The sequence below is a fragment of the Corvus kubaryi genome, unplaced genomic scaffold (genome assembly GCF_017639235.1).
Source record: "Corvus kubaryi isolate FWS band 111438036 unplaced genomic scaffold, C.kubaryi_AGA036_p1.0 78, whole genome shotgun sequence".
Taxonomy (NCBI): domain Eukaryota; kingdom Metazoa; phylum Chordata; class Aves; order Passeriformes; family Corvidae; genus Corvus; species Corvus kubaryi.
The window spans coordinates 1534033-1550266 of record NW_024582065.1 but is presented as its reverse complement, the minus strand read 5'-3'; the positions used below and the strand labels follow the sequence as shown (position 1 = coordinate 1550266).

At 50.0% G+C, this 16234-nt stretch overlaps 1 protein-coding gene across 5 annotated transcripts in view; it reads right to left on the bottom strand.

Moving 5' to 3' along the window:
* The window catches only part of LOC121676140 (discoidin domain-containing receptor 2-like), a 50432-nt gene that overhangs the window by 16082 nt on the left and 18116 nt on the right, over positions 1-16234 (bottom strand). For 4 of the 5 annotated variants that reach the window (XM_042052240.1, XM_042052241.1, XM_042052237.1 and 1 more), the window contains 6 exons: positions 8545-8682; positions 6415-6517; positions 4183-4411; positions 2355-2502; positions 2059-2164; positions 719-905 (listed from right to left, as the gene is read on the bottom strand). In XM_042052240.1, the coding sequence (XP_041908174.1) occupies positions 719-905; positions 2059-2164; positions 2355-2502; positions 4183-4411; positions 6415-6517; positions 8545-8608 (837 nt within the window). In that variant the 5' untranslated portion in view covers positions 8609-8682. Of the gene's footprint in view, positions 1-718; positions 906-2058; positions 2165-2354; positions 2503-4182; positions 4412-6414; positions 6518-8544; positions 8683-11512; positions 11608-16234 lie in introns of those variants that run through there. The other variant, XM_042052238.1, reaches the window with a different exon arrangement.

Sequence of the window (16234 nt, the reverse complement as noted above, 5' to 3'; positions counted from 1 at the left end):
AGAAGGCAGGACTCTTATTTTTGCCAGCAAAAGCAGGCAAAGAGCCAACAGTTGCAAGTTAAAAATAGACAAAATAAAACCAGAGTAAGTAACCACCAAAACAATTTACTTAAGGATGTGGTGGGTTCTCCTTCATTTGAAATCTCTACAAGAAAAGCCACCAATCCTTTTTAAAAGATCCTGCTGTTTACTACAGACCCAAAGTTCAGCTCTTGTTTTTCCTGTGTGTTTAAACAATTTCCCACAGCACAAGCACAGGCTGAGGCATCCAGAGAAATCAAAATGGAAGCGCAGCCACATTCCTTTATCTCCAGGGTCAGTAAATCCTACATCCTAAATCCATCTCAGCTACCTAAACACTGCTTCAGGTGTCTGCTTTTTATTCCTTCAAGCCAAATACTGGAAGGAGAGTCTGAGCTCTGAAGAAGCAAGTGCTCACCTGCTTCACCTTTCTACACTGGAAAACTTGGGGTATCTCCTGCTCAAATTCTGCTGTCAGGCACTTTCTGTATCCTCATGCTTTTGGAAGAGGATTCAAGGCCAGGTTGGACGGGGCTTGGAGCAACCTGGTCTAGTGGAAGGTGTCCCTGCCTGTGGAAGAGGGTGGAACGAGATGAGCTTTAAGGTCCCTTCCAAGCCATTCAATGACCCAAAGGGGCAACCTGGAAGCCCCTAGACCCAAGGCTTGTCCCCCTGGAGAGGGTCCAGGCTGAGTTACCTTCATGGAGGTGAAGTTCCGTGGGCGGTCAAACTGGAACTCCATTTCCACAGCGCCTTTGCTGAAGCTCTCGTTCTTCCAGCCAACGTAGTCATAGCCCGGCCACACGCGGTACTGGTGGCTCTGGGTGAAGTCATCCAGCCCCAGCACTCCGTCTGTGAGCTGGCCCAGCCCTCCATACAGGTGCCTGGCCAGGGAGAACCAACAGTCAGCCAGAGCTCCAGTGGGAAACCACATGGGTCTTCCAACCAGTACCAGGAAAACATCCGTTTTCCCACTCTTAACCCATCCTGGGCAAGAACTCACTCCCTGTTCTTATGCAGCACCACCTTGATGCTGTTTGGGCTGGGATTTTAACATTGTTCCCAGCTTGGGAAAAGATAAGTTTTTGCACTGGTGTCAAGGACTAAGAGCAAAGCTGAGCTACAGCCAGAGCCTCTGGAGAACAAAACCAGACTCTATGGAAAATGAGTCTGTGTGTTCTCCCAACAGAGCTGGAAGTGCAGCATCCCACCATGCAGCTGCATGGGAGGAGCTCTGTTCATCCTGTGCTGGGGGAAGCAGTGGGGAAAGTCCTGCAGGCAAGCACAGAAAAGCAGGGAAGGGGGGAGTGAGACCACAGCCAGCTCTAACCAGGATCACTTCTGGCACTGCTCCTTGTGCAAGAGGAGAGAGTTACTGGCTCTTTCCCAGGCTGATTGGACTCTTTGCCAGGCTGACTGGACTCTTTGCCAGGACTCTGCCTCATTCCACTCCTGTCTGAGGGTGCAGAGCCCATTATGCAGTTTTCCAGCACTGTTCCAGAGTAGAAGATGCCAATGTGGCACAATCCTGACCCCCTCTGCAAGTCCTTGGCTCTGCAAGTCCATCCCAGGTGAGCCCTCCTGTCACTGCAGCACAGGAACAGGTGCCTTTGAACTCCAAACCAGGATTAACAGCTGGAAGAGGCAGATTCCTACTTCCAAGCCAATCAGGCATGTAAACTAGATGTTAAGTAGTTCCAAAGAGTCCTGGCTTAGCAGGTTGGGTTTTGCACCTACATCTGCAGCTCCCTGACACTCTCCAGCAGGTTCCTAAGTTAGTGCTGGACAGCTACATGCAATACCTACTCATTTCTCTACATAAAAACCCTTTTTTTTTTTTTTTTTTAATATCCAGGCTCTACTGTATCAGCCCCATGTGAAAACATCAGATAATATATAAATACATTGGTACCCAGCACCTTGCAACATCCTACAAGCACGAGGAAGTGTTTGGGATACAAGGTACCAGTGACAGGGTGAGAAGGAAAGAAGAGAATTTGCACAGCGACAGAGAGAGAACGGGACAACTTCTCCCACCTTCGTTCCTGGTAGCCATCGTAGGTCGAGTCATTCAGATAAACAATGGGGAAGCCAGGAGCTGCTATTGTCCCTCCTTCAGGGATGCTGTAGGATGCCAAACCATCTAAAAAAGAAGGCCATACACCTCAGAAACACAGCAGCAGCAGCCTCTCACCACCTCTGTCCGTACGGCACTTTAATTTATGACACAGACCAACAGCAGCAGTTCCGCGGGCCGGGGATTCCCTCTGCACACGTGGGGGTGCAGGGGAGCCCCAGGCAGTGCAGTGCCAGGCGTGGGAATGGGCACTCACCGTGCCAGACGCAGCCATAGAGCTCCACCCTCATGCAGACAGTCATGGGCGCCTTGGTGACGGGGATGAGGCGCACGAAGCGCGCGATGATGGGAGGCCGCAGGTCCTTCAACACCACGTCGTACGTGTCGGTGTTGCCGTCGATCACCTGGAGGAGAGAGAGCCTTAGCGGCAACTCCTTCCTGTTGTGCTGTTGGGCTGCACTGTGGTACCCCCTTGTTTGAAACCTGGGAGCTTCCCCGTGTGGAAACTGCAGGGAAGGAGCTGCTGCAGCTCCCCTGCTCCTTCTGTGGCTGGTGGGGTGTGAGGGGTGCTGCCATTTCACCTCCTGCCTGCTGCAGACCCCCCCAGGCAGCACTGAGGGAGAGGAGAGGAGAGAGGCAGGTGGGGGTGAAGGTGTGAGTGGATGTTGCAGAGAGCTCCAGTTACTGGATGCAACCCCTTCCTTCAGGTGAGCCACGTGCATTCCAGCAACAGGTAACAGAGCTTGCCCTCATCACCAGTTAGCAGGCAGAGGGTCCTGATGCCCTTTACAAGCCAACACAATTCCAGAGGTGCTGCAGTATTTGGTGCTGCACAGGAGGTATCTTGGACTGAGGTGTTCAGCATCACCACAGCCACCCCATCCTGCTACAGTGCAGTGATAGGGCAGGGACCTTCACTCTCCCCTTCCCCTCAGTGCCACCATTGTCCTGGGAACACTCCACTGTTTATTTTGACTTCCTCTCCCATCCCACAAACACAGCTTTTGTAGCACACACCAAAATGTGTGCCACCAAAAAAAAAATGGTAGCAGCCAAACAGCTGATCAAAGGTCTGAGGGAGCAAATAATTCATTAACAAGCCAAGAGCTGTTACCAAATACCGCAGTGCAGACCCTGCTGGGACTTCAAAGCACCCCCAGTGCAAGAAAACATCACCACACCCAGGACCTCTCAAGTCTGACTCAGGTCTTCAGACTCCACAAGCCAGCCCGAGGCAGGGTGACCAGGCCAGATGAGCTGCAGGGGATTCATTCCCAGGGGAAGTTTCACAAAGGCTTATGAACATGACCAGAGCCCAGCCAGCCCCAAGCTCTGTGCTCAGGTCTGCAGACAGCATGAGACAACTGTGGTGAGGGGGAAAGCCTCTGAGTGTGTGGGCTCAGCACATTTCCTACTCTGTAAACTCCTTCCTCCTCAACATCCATACACCAAACACTGCTATCAGATACCCAGAAACTCCTTAGTTCCCTGCCACCCCCTCCTATTTTAAATCAGCAGGCATCTGTTTGGCAGCTTCTAAGCTTGTTTAGAAACAGGTGTCTAAGAGAGGGATGCCCACATGGTGTTTGGGACATGCACAGACAGGTAGTGAAGAGCCACAGTTTTCCTGATTTGGGGGATCAGGTCAGGGGACATGGGCAAAGGAAGAAAGTTTCAGACATCCCCTCAGAAAAAAAACCACCTTTGCAGCAGCTCCAAGTGGAAGAGCTGGGAATCCTGCCCATCTGCTGAGAGGAGCAATGAGACGATGCACCTTGTGTGGCATCTCCACACCGTGGGGTTGCTGCTCCTGAGCACGCCACTACTCAGGGCCAGAAAACCCAAATCAGCTGTGTGTGAGACAAACCCAGCAGCAGTTTCCAGTCCTGGCCACTGCTGATACCAGTGCTCCCCACGTCAGGAATGACACAGCGCTGCTGGATGATGCCCAGCAAGCACAGAACTGAGGCAGAACACGCTGCTCCAGCGGAGCCGGGATGAAGTACAGTGCATTAAGCAGGATGTGGAGGATGTGCCTTGCACAGTGCAGCTTTCCAAGCAGGCTCAGCTCCCCTCACGCTCACCTTCCTGCCCTGGCGGTCCCTCCAGGAGATCCAGCGCTCCCCGTTCCGGCTGTAGTCGATGCGGTAGGCGCGGGCAAACTCCTTGCCCGTGGCGCGGGCGTGCCGGCCCTGGGTGCCCACCAGGGTGATGAAGAACAGCTTGTGCAGGTCAATCTGCAGGAACTGCACATCTTCAGGCTCCAGCAAACCAGCTGGGCACCAGGCTCCATCCCCCTCTTCCCTCTGTAACCTGAGGGGAAAACCACAGGTATTAAAAAGAATCCGATTTCCAGTGATTAATTGAGGAAACACCTGGAACTTCGAGGATTGGGAGGAAGCAACCAAATCAGCAGTGGCTACCAAATACCTCTGCCCTTTGGGATGATGGTCAGCTGAGACTCAAGTCCTACAGGCACTTTTGCCATATACAGAACAGCTCCTCAGTTCCAGATCTCTTTCATTAACTACTCCAAGTAATTTTTTTTCCCAGACATGAACTTCCACCTTGATCAGAAACAATCCTGCTGCCCAGTAGGGAACTGCTTGTTGCTCTGTAGCACCTTGCTACTCAAGTGCATCCTCACTGCTCCTGAACCCCACTTGGTAAGGCCTGAACTTCTGCTTGAGCACCTCCTGCAGCTCTACAAAGCTCAAAAATGAGCAACCTTAAAAATAAATTTTAGCAAGAAAAGCTCTGCCACAAAATTATTGTGGGTCATTTAAACACATATTTCACATTTCCTGCAGTCATCAGAGCTGCTGGTGCAGGACACTGCCAGGAGAGTGGTGGGAAGTGTCTGCTCCTAAGCTGAATACTGTGAGAGCTGTAGTTGTAAAAAATGTATCTGGACACCAGAAAAATGTGTGGGTTTTTTAGCAATAGGGATTTCTTAGCCAACAGCAAGCCCTTGAAGTGCCCTTGGTTTTCAGACAGCTAACCCCACCTCCAGCTGATGGGATCAGTGAGTGCACCAGGGAAGGTGGTACCCGGGAGGAGACATGGAAGGTCAAGGCTCAGCCCAGAGGAGATTTTAATCTCTGGCTGGTCAGCTGTCTGTGCAAGACTTTCTAACACTAGAATAGCAAGTAAAAGAAGCTCTAAAAAAGGCAGGAAGGGTGACTGAAGTGACAGGGACAGACATCTGCATGGGACAACTCTGACCAAACAAGGTCAGCTTCATGCCTTCACCCTGTGGACATCCAGCTGCCCCAGCAAAGAGAGGATGGTAACAGACGGTAAGTGATGCCCAGAGTGTTTGTAGCACTGGACATAAGCCATGCTCAGAGGACAAATCTCCCAGCATTCAGACCCACAGGCCTGTTCAAACACCATTAAAACACAGCACACTGAGCATCATTGCTCTACCATATATTAAGAAAAAATAATAATTGAGTACTAGGAGAATTTTATGATTTTGGACTGCCTGAATTCATCATAAAAATATCAGTATCATAGTTAACCTGAAATTCTTACCTGACTTTCACCAAAGCTGTTTGATATCACCACTACAAACAATTCTAAGGAAATTCACATTTGCAACTCTTTTGTGAATCATCAGTTAGTAGCTTTGAGAGAAATAAAATGACAAAAAAAAAAAAAGAAGCAAAGCTTATGTTAAGGACTGTAGGCCTCCTTGACAGTGAAGAAAATCATTTAGCTGCTTGCTTAACAATTCCTTAACTCTGCCTTTCCAAGGTTTTTGAGTCAGAGTGAGCACAGCCCATTTCCTCAATACGATGCTGTTGAAATGTTCATACTTGCAAAGGATTTCCTATGACTTAGTTTAAAGCACTCCACAAGAATCCCAGGGGCACTGTCCCTGGCTGACCTGTAAGTCACAAATCCTTTGGAGATTTATTCACAGAGTGACTGAAAGATGGAAGTCAGAGGCAACCTCAGAGTCTCCAGCCCAATCCCCTGCTCACAGCAGGGCCAGCTCCAAGGCCACCCTGTGTTGCTCAAGGCCTGGTACAGCCAGGTCCCCAAACACTGAGACACCACCACCTCTCTGGGTCCCTGTCCCACCACTACATTGTCACGGAGAAGGATTTTTTGTCCTTAATATTTAAGCAGAATTTCCTGTATCACAGCTGTGACCATTGCCATTGCCTCCTGGCCTCTCACTGTGCTCTAACCAGATTGAATACAGAAGCAGCACATGAGGTTTTAAGGGTGGGGGATCTTCTTCCTCAACCACACATTGGGTATCTAGAGGGGAAAAGGACTAAATTTGTTGTCAGAGGTGAACCCACCGTGCATACTGGGGCCCTGTGGAGTCGTACCACTGGCTGGAAGCAGTGATGTCCTCATCCCGGATGGTCCCCTCGTGCATCCCCAGGGGGTAACGACAGATTGCTGCAAATGGGAACACAGGCAAACAAAGATCAGCACTCATTTCTTTTAAAATCACCAGGCAAGTTTAATGAAAAGCCTGTCATGCCCGTGTGGTCACTCTCACCTGTCCCACCACAGACCAGTACAACTCTTGCTGAACTGTGGGTAAACACATGGAGATTTTCCAAAAGGGTGGGGTCACCATTTGAAAGCAGAAAGTGCTTTTTGTGCTCCTGCAGCGGGAGTCCTGTCTGGTCACACCTTATTTAAAGGTCAGATACACACTGTCCAGCAATGCCAGATAGAGAGCTGGCTGGGAAGGACTCTGGGGGACTGAGTCTTCCTGCAATCCTGAACAAAACCCATTTGTTCACAAGCCCAGGGCTGGCAGCAGAACCCAGAGCATCCTTGGCACTGAAGGATGCACTCTGTGGGTGGGCACAGCTCTCACCAAAACAAGCAGCATGAGGCTCTCACCAAATGCACATATCTTGAGCAAAACCATCCTTGGGTTCTGTTTAGGTGCCACCAGGACTCACTGTGCACTCAGGAGACACTGGGGCTCAGAGAGGTGGCCCAGCCCATCTGTCAGTGAGGTCAAACAACTGCTGCAAGACAAGAAGACTCACCAGGACCCTGCTACACAGGTCTGAAATCACCCACACAGCAGCCCCTGTGGTTTATAAGGACATGCAGGATATACTTCAGGCTGCTCCTGGAGTAGATCTGGAGGTCAGGATAACCCATGGAGCCTGTGGCATCACAGCCAAGGAGCACCAGCTGGGCCATGGTGCTGGAATCTGTCTGGGAAGAGCAGGGCACAGCTCCAGGCAGAGGCATCAGAGCAGCTGGGGCAGCTGAGGAAGCAGAGCTGCCTGAGGATGTCACAGGCAGAGCTGAGATGTGTGAGTGGTTATTTCTTGGTGGAAGAGATTCCTGCAGGAGGGTGGGACCACAGATCTGTGCTCAGAGCCCACCCACCTCCCTGGAGCTGGCATGGAAGAGGTATTCCTGCACCTCTGGGTGCACTGACTCCTGTACCAATCACCATCAGAAGGAATCTGCGTGGGACTGACCCTCCAGCTGCCATCACCCTTTCTCCATGAGGTTTAACCACCAGAACCAGACGGCAGCCCCAGTTCCACACTGGGTGTGTGGTGGGGTGCACAGTGCAGGGAATGCTGTGTAACAGGGAGCCCAGGAATGCTGCTGAGGTCCCCCCACAGCCCTCACTGCACTTCTGGCTGGTTGCAGCACAACCTCAAACCTCTGCAAATATCCACAGGCCAGAGCAGGGTCAGAGCCAGCCACAAAGGGCTCCAAACAAACAGAGCCAGCCCCGGCAGAGCCAGCACAAGCCCTCAGGGCAGCACTGCTGCGCCTCACCACACCTTCAGCCAAGCTGGAAAAGGATTAAATTTATTTATTTCACAGACTGTCTCCAGCTCAAAACACCTCATTAGAGGAATTTTTGCAACACATTGCAGACCATTATCTTATCCATCGTCATCATGACTGCATCTTGCCAAATGCTGCAGCATAAGAGGTCCTGCCCTCCACAGGGACTCAGGCTCATATCCCTATCTCCACCCTAGCTCTGTGCAAGGTAAGGTTTTGTATCTTCCCTTCCACACTTCTCTCTCCAGAATGCCCCTTGCTGGCTGGAGAGCTGTGGCTGATGCTTTGCTAACTGGTAATTTGTTTTCCACAGCGAGCATGGAACCTCTGAGCCAGTCTGGAGCCAGGTTTGTTCTGCAGGCCACACAAGTCAGAGCAGTGCAGGGGTATTCAGAGCTCAAGACAGGCCTGGGTGGGCAGAGAAAGGAGGATGTCCATGTGCCTGGGGCTTCCTGGGACTGCCAGGAGAGTGTCCCAATCCAGCACAACTGTCTGGGAACATCTCAGTCCAGAGGACATTGGGGAACTACATTAGTGATTATCTCCACATGCAGCCTTTACACTCAGTCCCCGTGAGAAGCAAAGACAGGCTGAGAAGGAGCACACAAAAGGTGGGAGATGAGTCCTCTCCCAGCCTGGCAGCTCCCTACCAGGGTTGACTTCGGTGCCAGAGGGCTCGGGCAGGGAGGCCAGCAGCAACATGCAGAAGATCATGGTAGCAACCGGAGATGCTGCGCAGGGTCAGACGGGTGCGAGTCCTTCAAAGGCAGCAGCTGCCATCTACATCTCTGAAAGACAAAGCAAAGAGAGAGGATGAGTCCTCCAGAGAGAGGACTTCTCTGTGCTGTAGAGTTGCTGTGTGTCATTGCCTCGTGACAGGCTGGGCAATCTTCCCTGCCTTCAAGAGTGTCTTTGACCTCAGCCCTGCTCTGCTCATCACCAGATCAGAAATTTCGTGAAGAACCAATGATCACTTGACTGTTTACATCAGCCCTAAAGCTACCAATGCAACCCATCTCCCAGGCCCTCGGCTGCCATGGCTCCTGGGCAGATGAATGGACCCCCTTAACTGCTCTTAAACAAGTCCAGTGCAACGTAATCTCCCTCAAAGGAATCTCTCCCATATCAATTCTTCACTTTCCTTACTAAATTAACAAGTAGTGAAACTGCAGCTACAAATGAACCTGGCTCCACAAGCAGGCTTTATCCACCTCTACCTTGCCACCAAGTAGCAAAGCGGGCACCTTGGAAGTTGCCACACAACCTTAAGATAAAGGTCCAAAACAGGGTGAAAATAACCTCTCCCTGCACATCCCCACTGCTGCCAAAAGTGCATATGCACTCACACGGGCGAGCACACTTCATTTCCTGTTTGGAAAATGAAAAGGGCTTAAACACTGGCGATTTCATCGGAAAGCCAGGATAACACCTTAAGGAACAGGAGGTCACATCAGCAGCTAGGCGAATTCTTTGTGTCCACATTCACTACAAAGAGCCTCGGGAGGCTCCCACCCTGGAGGATAACTTTGCAGAGGCTCTGTCTCATAATGGAATGCCAGGAGAAAAGAAAACAGAACAAATCAATAAATGTAAAGTTGCCAGGACCAGAGGGTGTTTGCTCAAGAATCCTCGGAGTGGTAGTAAAAAGGCAACGTTGATTGTTGGGATTTGTTAGCAAAGGAGGAGAGGCTATAAAAGGGCCCATCACTGTGCCAGTGCAGGCATGCATGCAGGAGCATCAGATGCCATTAGCTCAGAGATTGGTAACAAAAGGCTCTCTTTTCCCACCCAACATAATTAAACTGTACAAGTCACAGCCCTGAGTTGCCGTGGATACCCAAGGAACTGGATACATTCACAATAGACAGATACACCACAGCTTCTTAAATCCAAAGGTAAAACCTTTGGCTCGGGAAATCCCCCAGCCGCAGATTGCTGGACGCCCAGAAGCTAAATCGGGGTTAGAATCACTGGAGCTTGCCCTGTTTTTATTCTCTTTCCTAAGGATATGCTACTGGCCATTGTCCCTGCTGGATTCCAACAGAAAAGATGGCTCTGAGCCTGAAAAACAACTAAGGGCCTTCTTGGGAAGGAAGCCAAACATGCAGGCAGGAGGGGGAGCTAATAATGGCTGTGGCTGTGCCGTGCTGTACCCAGCCAGGCAACCAAAGAACACCTTAAAATCACCAGGTCCCTCCTGCTTCAGCCACCTCCTGATTCCCACATGAGCACCCTGGCCAGAGCTGGGAAGGAGCTGTGATCCCGTGGCATCCCCTGTGGTGAGCCTGCAAAAGCAAAGCACAAGCCCAGGTCTCAGCAGGAGGGTCTGGCGACCACAGAAGAGGTTTTGACCAAGCACTCTCCAGCTGTTTGTGCATCCAAGGTCATCCTCTCCCCCTGGAATGGAAGGAGGTGATCGCTGATGAAAACACAGCGATTCCCACCATCCCAGGGCAGGCTGCAACTCCCACAGAGAAGAGACATCGTGTACTCAAGTGGAGGCAGACTTTGTAAAGACAGTTTTGGGGCAGAGTTTGAAGACAGACTTGGTGGGTGTTCATTTATGCAGGTGATTTGTCAAGGTGTCCTGGGAGCTCCCAAAGCCAGACCTGCAAAGGGAACTGCGGAGTTCAGCACTAGGGGAGACAGTCCTGCCACAGGACCTGAGAAAGGGACCTGTCATCAACATCAAGGCTTTAACTTCAAATTTGGCCTTTGCCTAAACAGTATCCAAGACAAGCAGGATGAATCCTCTCTGGATGTGTCTCTGCTGTTGACAGAGGAAAAGGCTGGTCTGGACTAGTCCTGTCACTCCCAGTTTGGTAACATGAATTCTCACCTTTCTATGTGGCAGTGGTGAACTGTTCCCAGCAGCTCAGCCCTGCACAGGGACTTCAGCAGCTGGTTCAGGTTCTGCTGGATTTGTTTTTCCCATCACATTTGGTTCCCAGTCCTGGACCACCACAAAGTGCCTGTCAGTGAGTCCTGGAAGAGGTGATGCACTGAGGGAGCAAACAAGGCCATTTCTCATCTTTTAGTGCTCCACAGCAGCTGCTGTTCTAAGCACGGTCACCAAGAGTGGTTTTCACCCCTTTGGAGGGTGAAACATTTTGAAGGAGGTTCAGCCCCACTCAGGAGCTCCAACTGCAGAAATCACTGCTCGAAGAACTACTGGTGTTGATTGGTGCTGAGTCTTAATCTCAGCCAGGAGTAGACTGGACTCCCAAACTACACACTTCCCAAAGCTAGGACACACTGGAATTACTCCTAAATACAACCCTTTGTACAAACTGCTTGGAAATCATTTTACTAAGGACTTTTGCTGTGTAAATGGCTCAATACTTTTCTTTCAGCTGCATTAGAGTCCTTTGCTGTACTCACGCCTATCTTCCCACCCTGCCCACACATACACACCAAGTGCCAAAACTACAGCACAAGCCTGAAACCAGCAAAAACAGGATTAGCAACATCCTCTGAGAGGCAAGAAAGTGTTAAACTCTGTTCCCAAGCCCGACTGGATCAAGTTGCTAATTGCTAACAGCTGGCTGCAGGAGAATAAAATCCTGTTACAATCATTGGGAGAGTGGAAAAAAAAAATCTACTTGTTGAAAAACTCACCAAGAAATGCAAAAGAGGGCACTTTTCCCCAATAAACTCGCAGATACCATGCCTGAAAAGCCAGTCCGTGCCTCCACAGAGAAGCAGCTGGCTGTGACCCAGTGCTGTCCCCGGCACAGAAAGGCTCAGCGAGCACAGGAGGGAGCTATTCTTTAGTGATGTGCATGAAGAAGGTGGGACTTGGAGCTCCTCCAGGTACTGTTCTCCCTCCAGAGATCCATTACGGAGGTCTGGCATGTTTGCAAGCCTCTCTGGATCCCAACTGAAACAGGCATTTGTTTTAACTGGTTCCTTTGCAGATCGTTACCCCGGAGTGGGACCCGAGGGTTTGCTGCAGGAATCCCATTCCAGATGCCCAGAGCCGCGCCAAGAAACTCCACGGTCATGGGCAAGACACAGAGTGAATCACACACAGAGCCCTGTGCAGGACAGGGGGATCTATCCTAAATCAAGTCATCCCCAGAAGAGGTCCAGGAACAATCAGATGGCATCTCCTAGCATTCCTAAAGGAATTCAAGGAGGAAGCAGCAAAGCTAATAACTGCAGCAATATGTGATGTTTGAAGAAACAAGAGGCTGGGAAGTGTAATTTCCATTTTTCTGGCTCCAAAACAATGGTAGAGCATTTCTCTTTGCCTCAGAGTTAATCTGAGAGACCCAAGACCCAGCAGTCCTCCCCTGGAGCCTACACAGCCCACACAGCTCCAGCTTGGACAAAACAGAATTTGGTGATAAAAACACTTAGCAGAAAGAATTCTGATCACTTTTTAAAATGTTCTGCTCAGTTTGCAATTCTAATACTGGCACAAGACTGAAAAAATATGGCCACCCACTCCACCAGAGCTGCTGGAGGGTGAAGGATGGACCACGCCACGCTGCCTGAGCAGGAGCCCTGTGTGAAAAGAAGGCAACAAATGTCCCCTCAGGTGAACTCAGTGTGGTTTCTCTCTCCCTGGATTCAATCTACCAGGCAGCAATGGAGAGGTCTCTGCACGACACATGGGTGGCACCTGGACAAACCAAGTGCCAACAGGGACATCAAAAATCATCGTGTCAGAGTAACAGGGCAGCTGGGCAGGGCCAGCAAGATCCTGGCACGAGGTGCAAGGCTACAGCAGGAGATTTTGGATTTAGGCACCAACAGAGATGGTCAGAAAGAGGAAAAACCCATTGTAATGTTAGGAACACGGTGGGGGACACTGGGCAGAAATAGTGACACCACAAAGTGATGTCCAGAGCAGCAACAAGGCTGGACAGATAAAAGCAAACAGATTTTAGGTGAAAAGGGTGGGTTAATGAAGATACCTGTGAGAAGTAAATCGCAGGAACAGGGAAATTGAGACAGGAATAGGCTCCAGTATAATCTTTGAGGTGGCATTAGGAGACCTGTTGGAAGAGACACGAATGTGGGACTAAAAGGACAATATTCAGGAGTGGCACCTGGGGTGGGGACGGGGACATCACAGAGCTGGGCCTGAGGCAGTGGCAGAGGAAAGAATCGAGGTCTGGGTGTACTTTGTGGTCACCCTCTTAAGAGGTGGGGGATAGTCCTGCCCTGAGGCTGAGGAGGGTTTGAGCCTCGTTTTCCATGTTGTAACCAAACATCTTAATGGGGTTATGAAGAAAGTGACAGCTCACTCCTGCTAGATTTTAGGAGAAAAACAGCACTCTGGTCACCCACGCCACAGCATTTAACACTTGGAGGAGCTTCAGCCCGTGGACTCAAACATGAGGCAGTGCCTCAGCTACAGCCCAGAGAGGTGCCGGTGTTTCTGCACAAGACCAATAAATCCTCCAGCTTTTTCCCACTGCCTGTCAGCCAGTCCTGCAGGAGTGGGGTGTCCTCAGTTTGTAAAACTGCCCAGAACACTTCTGTCACAAAACCAGACTTGGAGATAATTGAACATGCATTAAATGTAATTTAATCCATCCAAGTAACAAAGCCAAGATTAGAAACCATTAGAAAGACAAAGCCAAAGATAAGGAAATGCAAATCCACTGCACCACAATGGTGGGGTTTAGCTCAGCTAAACCAAAACCAAAGCTTCCCCACCAACCCAGGGCATGGGAACTCTGCTCATCTCAACTGAGGAACCTGGAAACACTTCCCATGACCCAAGCCAGACCTGCCAGGCCCCCTGCTCAGGACATGGACATTCCCCGGGAACCCCCCACCCAGAGCAGGGGCAGGGGAGCCTCCAGCACACCCTCCAAAATACACATCATCCCCTCAGCTGCAGAGGCTCTAGTTCCCAGTTCCCAACTCCAGGCTCCAGGGCCGCTGTTCCTGTAGTGGCAGGGAAACAAGACCATGCACAAAACCAGCAGTTCCAAGTACCTCCCTTCTCCCTGCCCAAGCAGCAGTGTCCCTTTCTGCCCCTTTCCAGAGCTTCCTTCCCACCCTGACAGACCCAAAGAGCACCCAGCACAGTGACAATTTCACTGTTCCTTCACACTGGCATCTCTCTCCAGCTTTTTGCCTTTTTTTTTTTTTTTTTAAACAATCCTTAAAATATATCAGCTACAAGTCAGCAATTCCTCTCAAGACCTACAATCTTCCACTGCAGAGTCTCACATAGCAACCATCCCCACGACACGTTAACCACAGAGATGACAGATGGGGTATTAAGAGCACTCAATCGAAACCACCTTCCTCCCTCCCCATTCTCAGGGGGCTCCACCATAACCTTTTACTTAACCACGCTCAAACTTGCACTCAGAAGGAGATCAGGTTCCCGAGTCGAAGAATTATTTGGGCTGGAGGAGATCCCCAGGAGAGCATCTAATCCCACCTCCTGCTCTAAGCAGGGTTAGCACCAATGTCAGAGCAGCCTGTGCAGGGCTTTGCCTAGCTGTGTCTTAAAAGCTCCCAAGGATGGAGGCTCCCCCACCTCTCTGGGCAATATCTCCCACTGCTCGACCGTCTGCAGAGAGAAAACTTTATCCCTCTTTATTCCAAGGCAGAACCTCCTGTTATCTCAGCTGACAATCGCTGTCAATCCTCCTGCTATGCACCTCCTTGATAATCTGCTCTTGGGTATCCCAGAGCTTCCTCTTCTCCCAGCTAAACCACCCTGGCTCCTGCTCAGGGAAGCCAAGTTTCAGTACTAATTTACTTAATATTTTCTCCCAAGTTTCTCTCTGGCGGCACAGAGGCTCCCTCCAGGCAGTGGGACAGCTCTAGTCAGATTTTGCCGTGACTCCCACTGGCTTGTTCACAGGGAAACTTGGGAATAACTGAGTTTGTCCCCTACTGGTGTCAGAGTGGCAGGAGCACGACTCCACAGCCCTCTGCTTACAGAGTGCAGGGATCACATTGCCACTGGTAACTATTTTTGAGGGGTATCAGGTGGCACTTTCTAAATCAGCTTGTTCAACACAGTGCTGACGAGCGACAGGGAGACAGACTCTGCCCCCCTGGCACAGGGGACAAGGATCAGAGCCCACCAAAACTGCTCAGGTGGGTGTTTCTCAGCTCAGAGCCCACCAGCCATGCTGAGGCATCCAGGAAAACATGAAGGACATGCCAGGGATCAGTCCCTGCCCAGGGGATCCAACACACTCCTGCTCTCAAAGCAAAGCCTCTTCTGCCTCCTGGGAGCAGCAGCCTTTGGTCAACAGCAGGGTTGGATCCCTCAGGATCCAGGTATAGGATGTCAATGCAGCTACTTTTGGCAACCAGTGCAGGAATCTCAATAAAGCTTTCCATCAGAGCACAGGGATTGCTGAGCAAGCTCCTCCTTTAATGTGACAGAGGTTGGTCTCCACTGCCTGCTGGTTACCTGCTCCCTTCTCTGTTTTAAAACACTGCTACAACATTTATGTTTTCCCAAACTTCTGGAACTCCTTTGGTCTTCCCAGATTTATTACAAATTGGCAGCCAGGATTCAGAAAGCTGATTTGCCAATTAGTTTTAAACAAACAAGTCCCAATGTTGCTCAAGTTTCAAAAGACTTTGAAATGTTATCTTGCGTTTAACACCCTCCCTGGTCACCAGTGCAACAGAAGATATTCTGAGAGAACATCATCCAGCTTCTCCACAAAAATGGGAAAGAAATGTTTTACTTCTCTGCATTGTTATCAGCAATCAGGTTTAACTTTTCCCAACAATATAATCACTGCTGATTAAATTAATTTTGTTATACAGATATTAAAATATTTCTCACTGCCCCATGATATATTTGCTGTGCTGTTTCTGTTATCTTTAGCTTTCCTTATCAACTGCCTACCTTCAAAAATACTGACTTTACAGTAACTGGTCCTTACCTACAACCTCTGTTTTGCTAATTGCTCATAGCTGAACCTATTTAAAAGCTAAAACATGATTACTGGGGCAAACTCTTTGCAAAACCAGAAGAGAAGAAAACAGTTGCATAGAGCTGCAGTAGTACCTGAGAACTGCTGATTTTTGCAAGGGTGGAAGCCAAATGCTAAGAGAGTTCAGTGAAAATCAAACCAGAAACAGGATTTTGGAACATCTGCTAATTGAGCTGCCCATCCAGTCTCCATCAAACCACCACAGAAATGATGATATTCTCAAAAGCTGTGTTTTATGAGTTTTGCAATTGCTCTTCATATCTGTAAAAATAAAACTCAGAGCACCTGTAGCTGGCACAGAGCCCCTTTGCTGGAGGAGCATTATGGGCTCTGCTCCAGCATCACCAAAAATGTTAATAAAAGTGAAGAGCCATGCCCTACAGCCACAGGAAGATACTGACTTGAA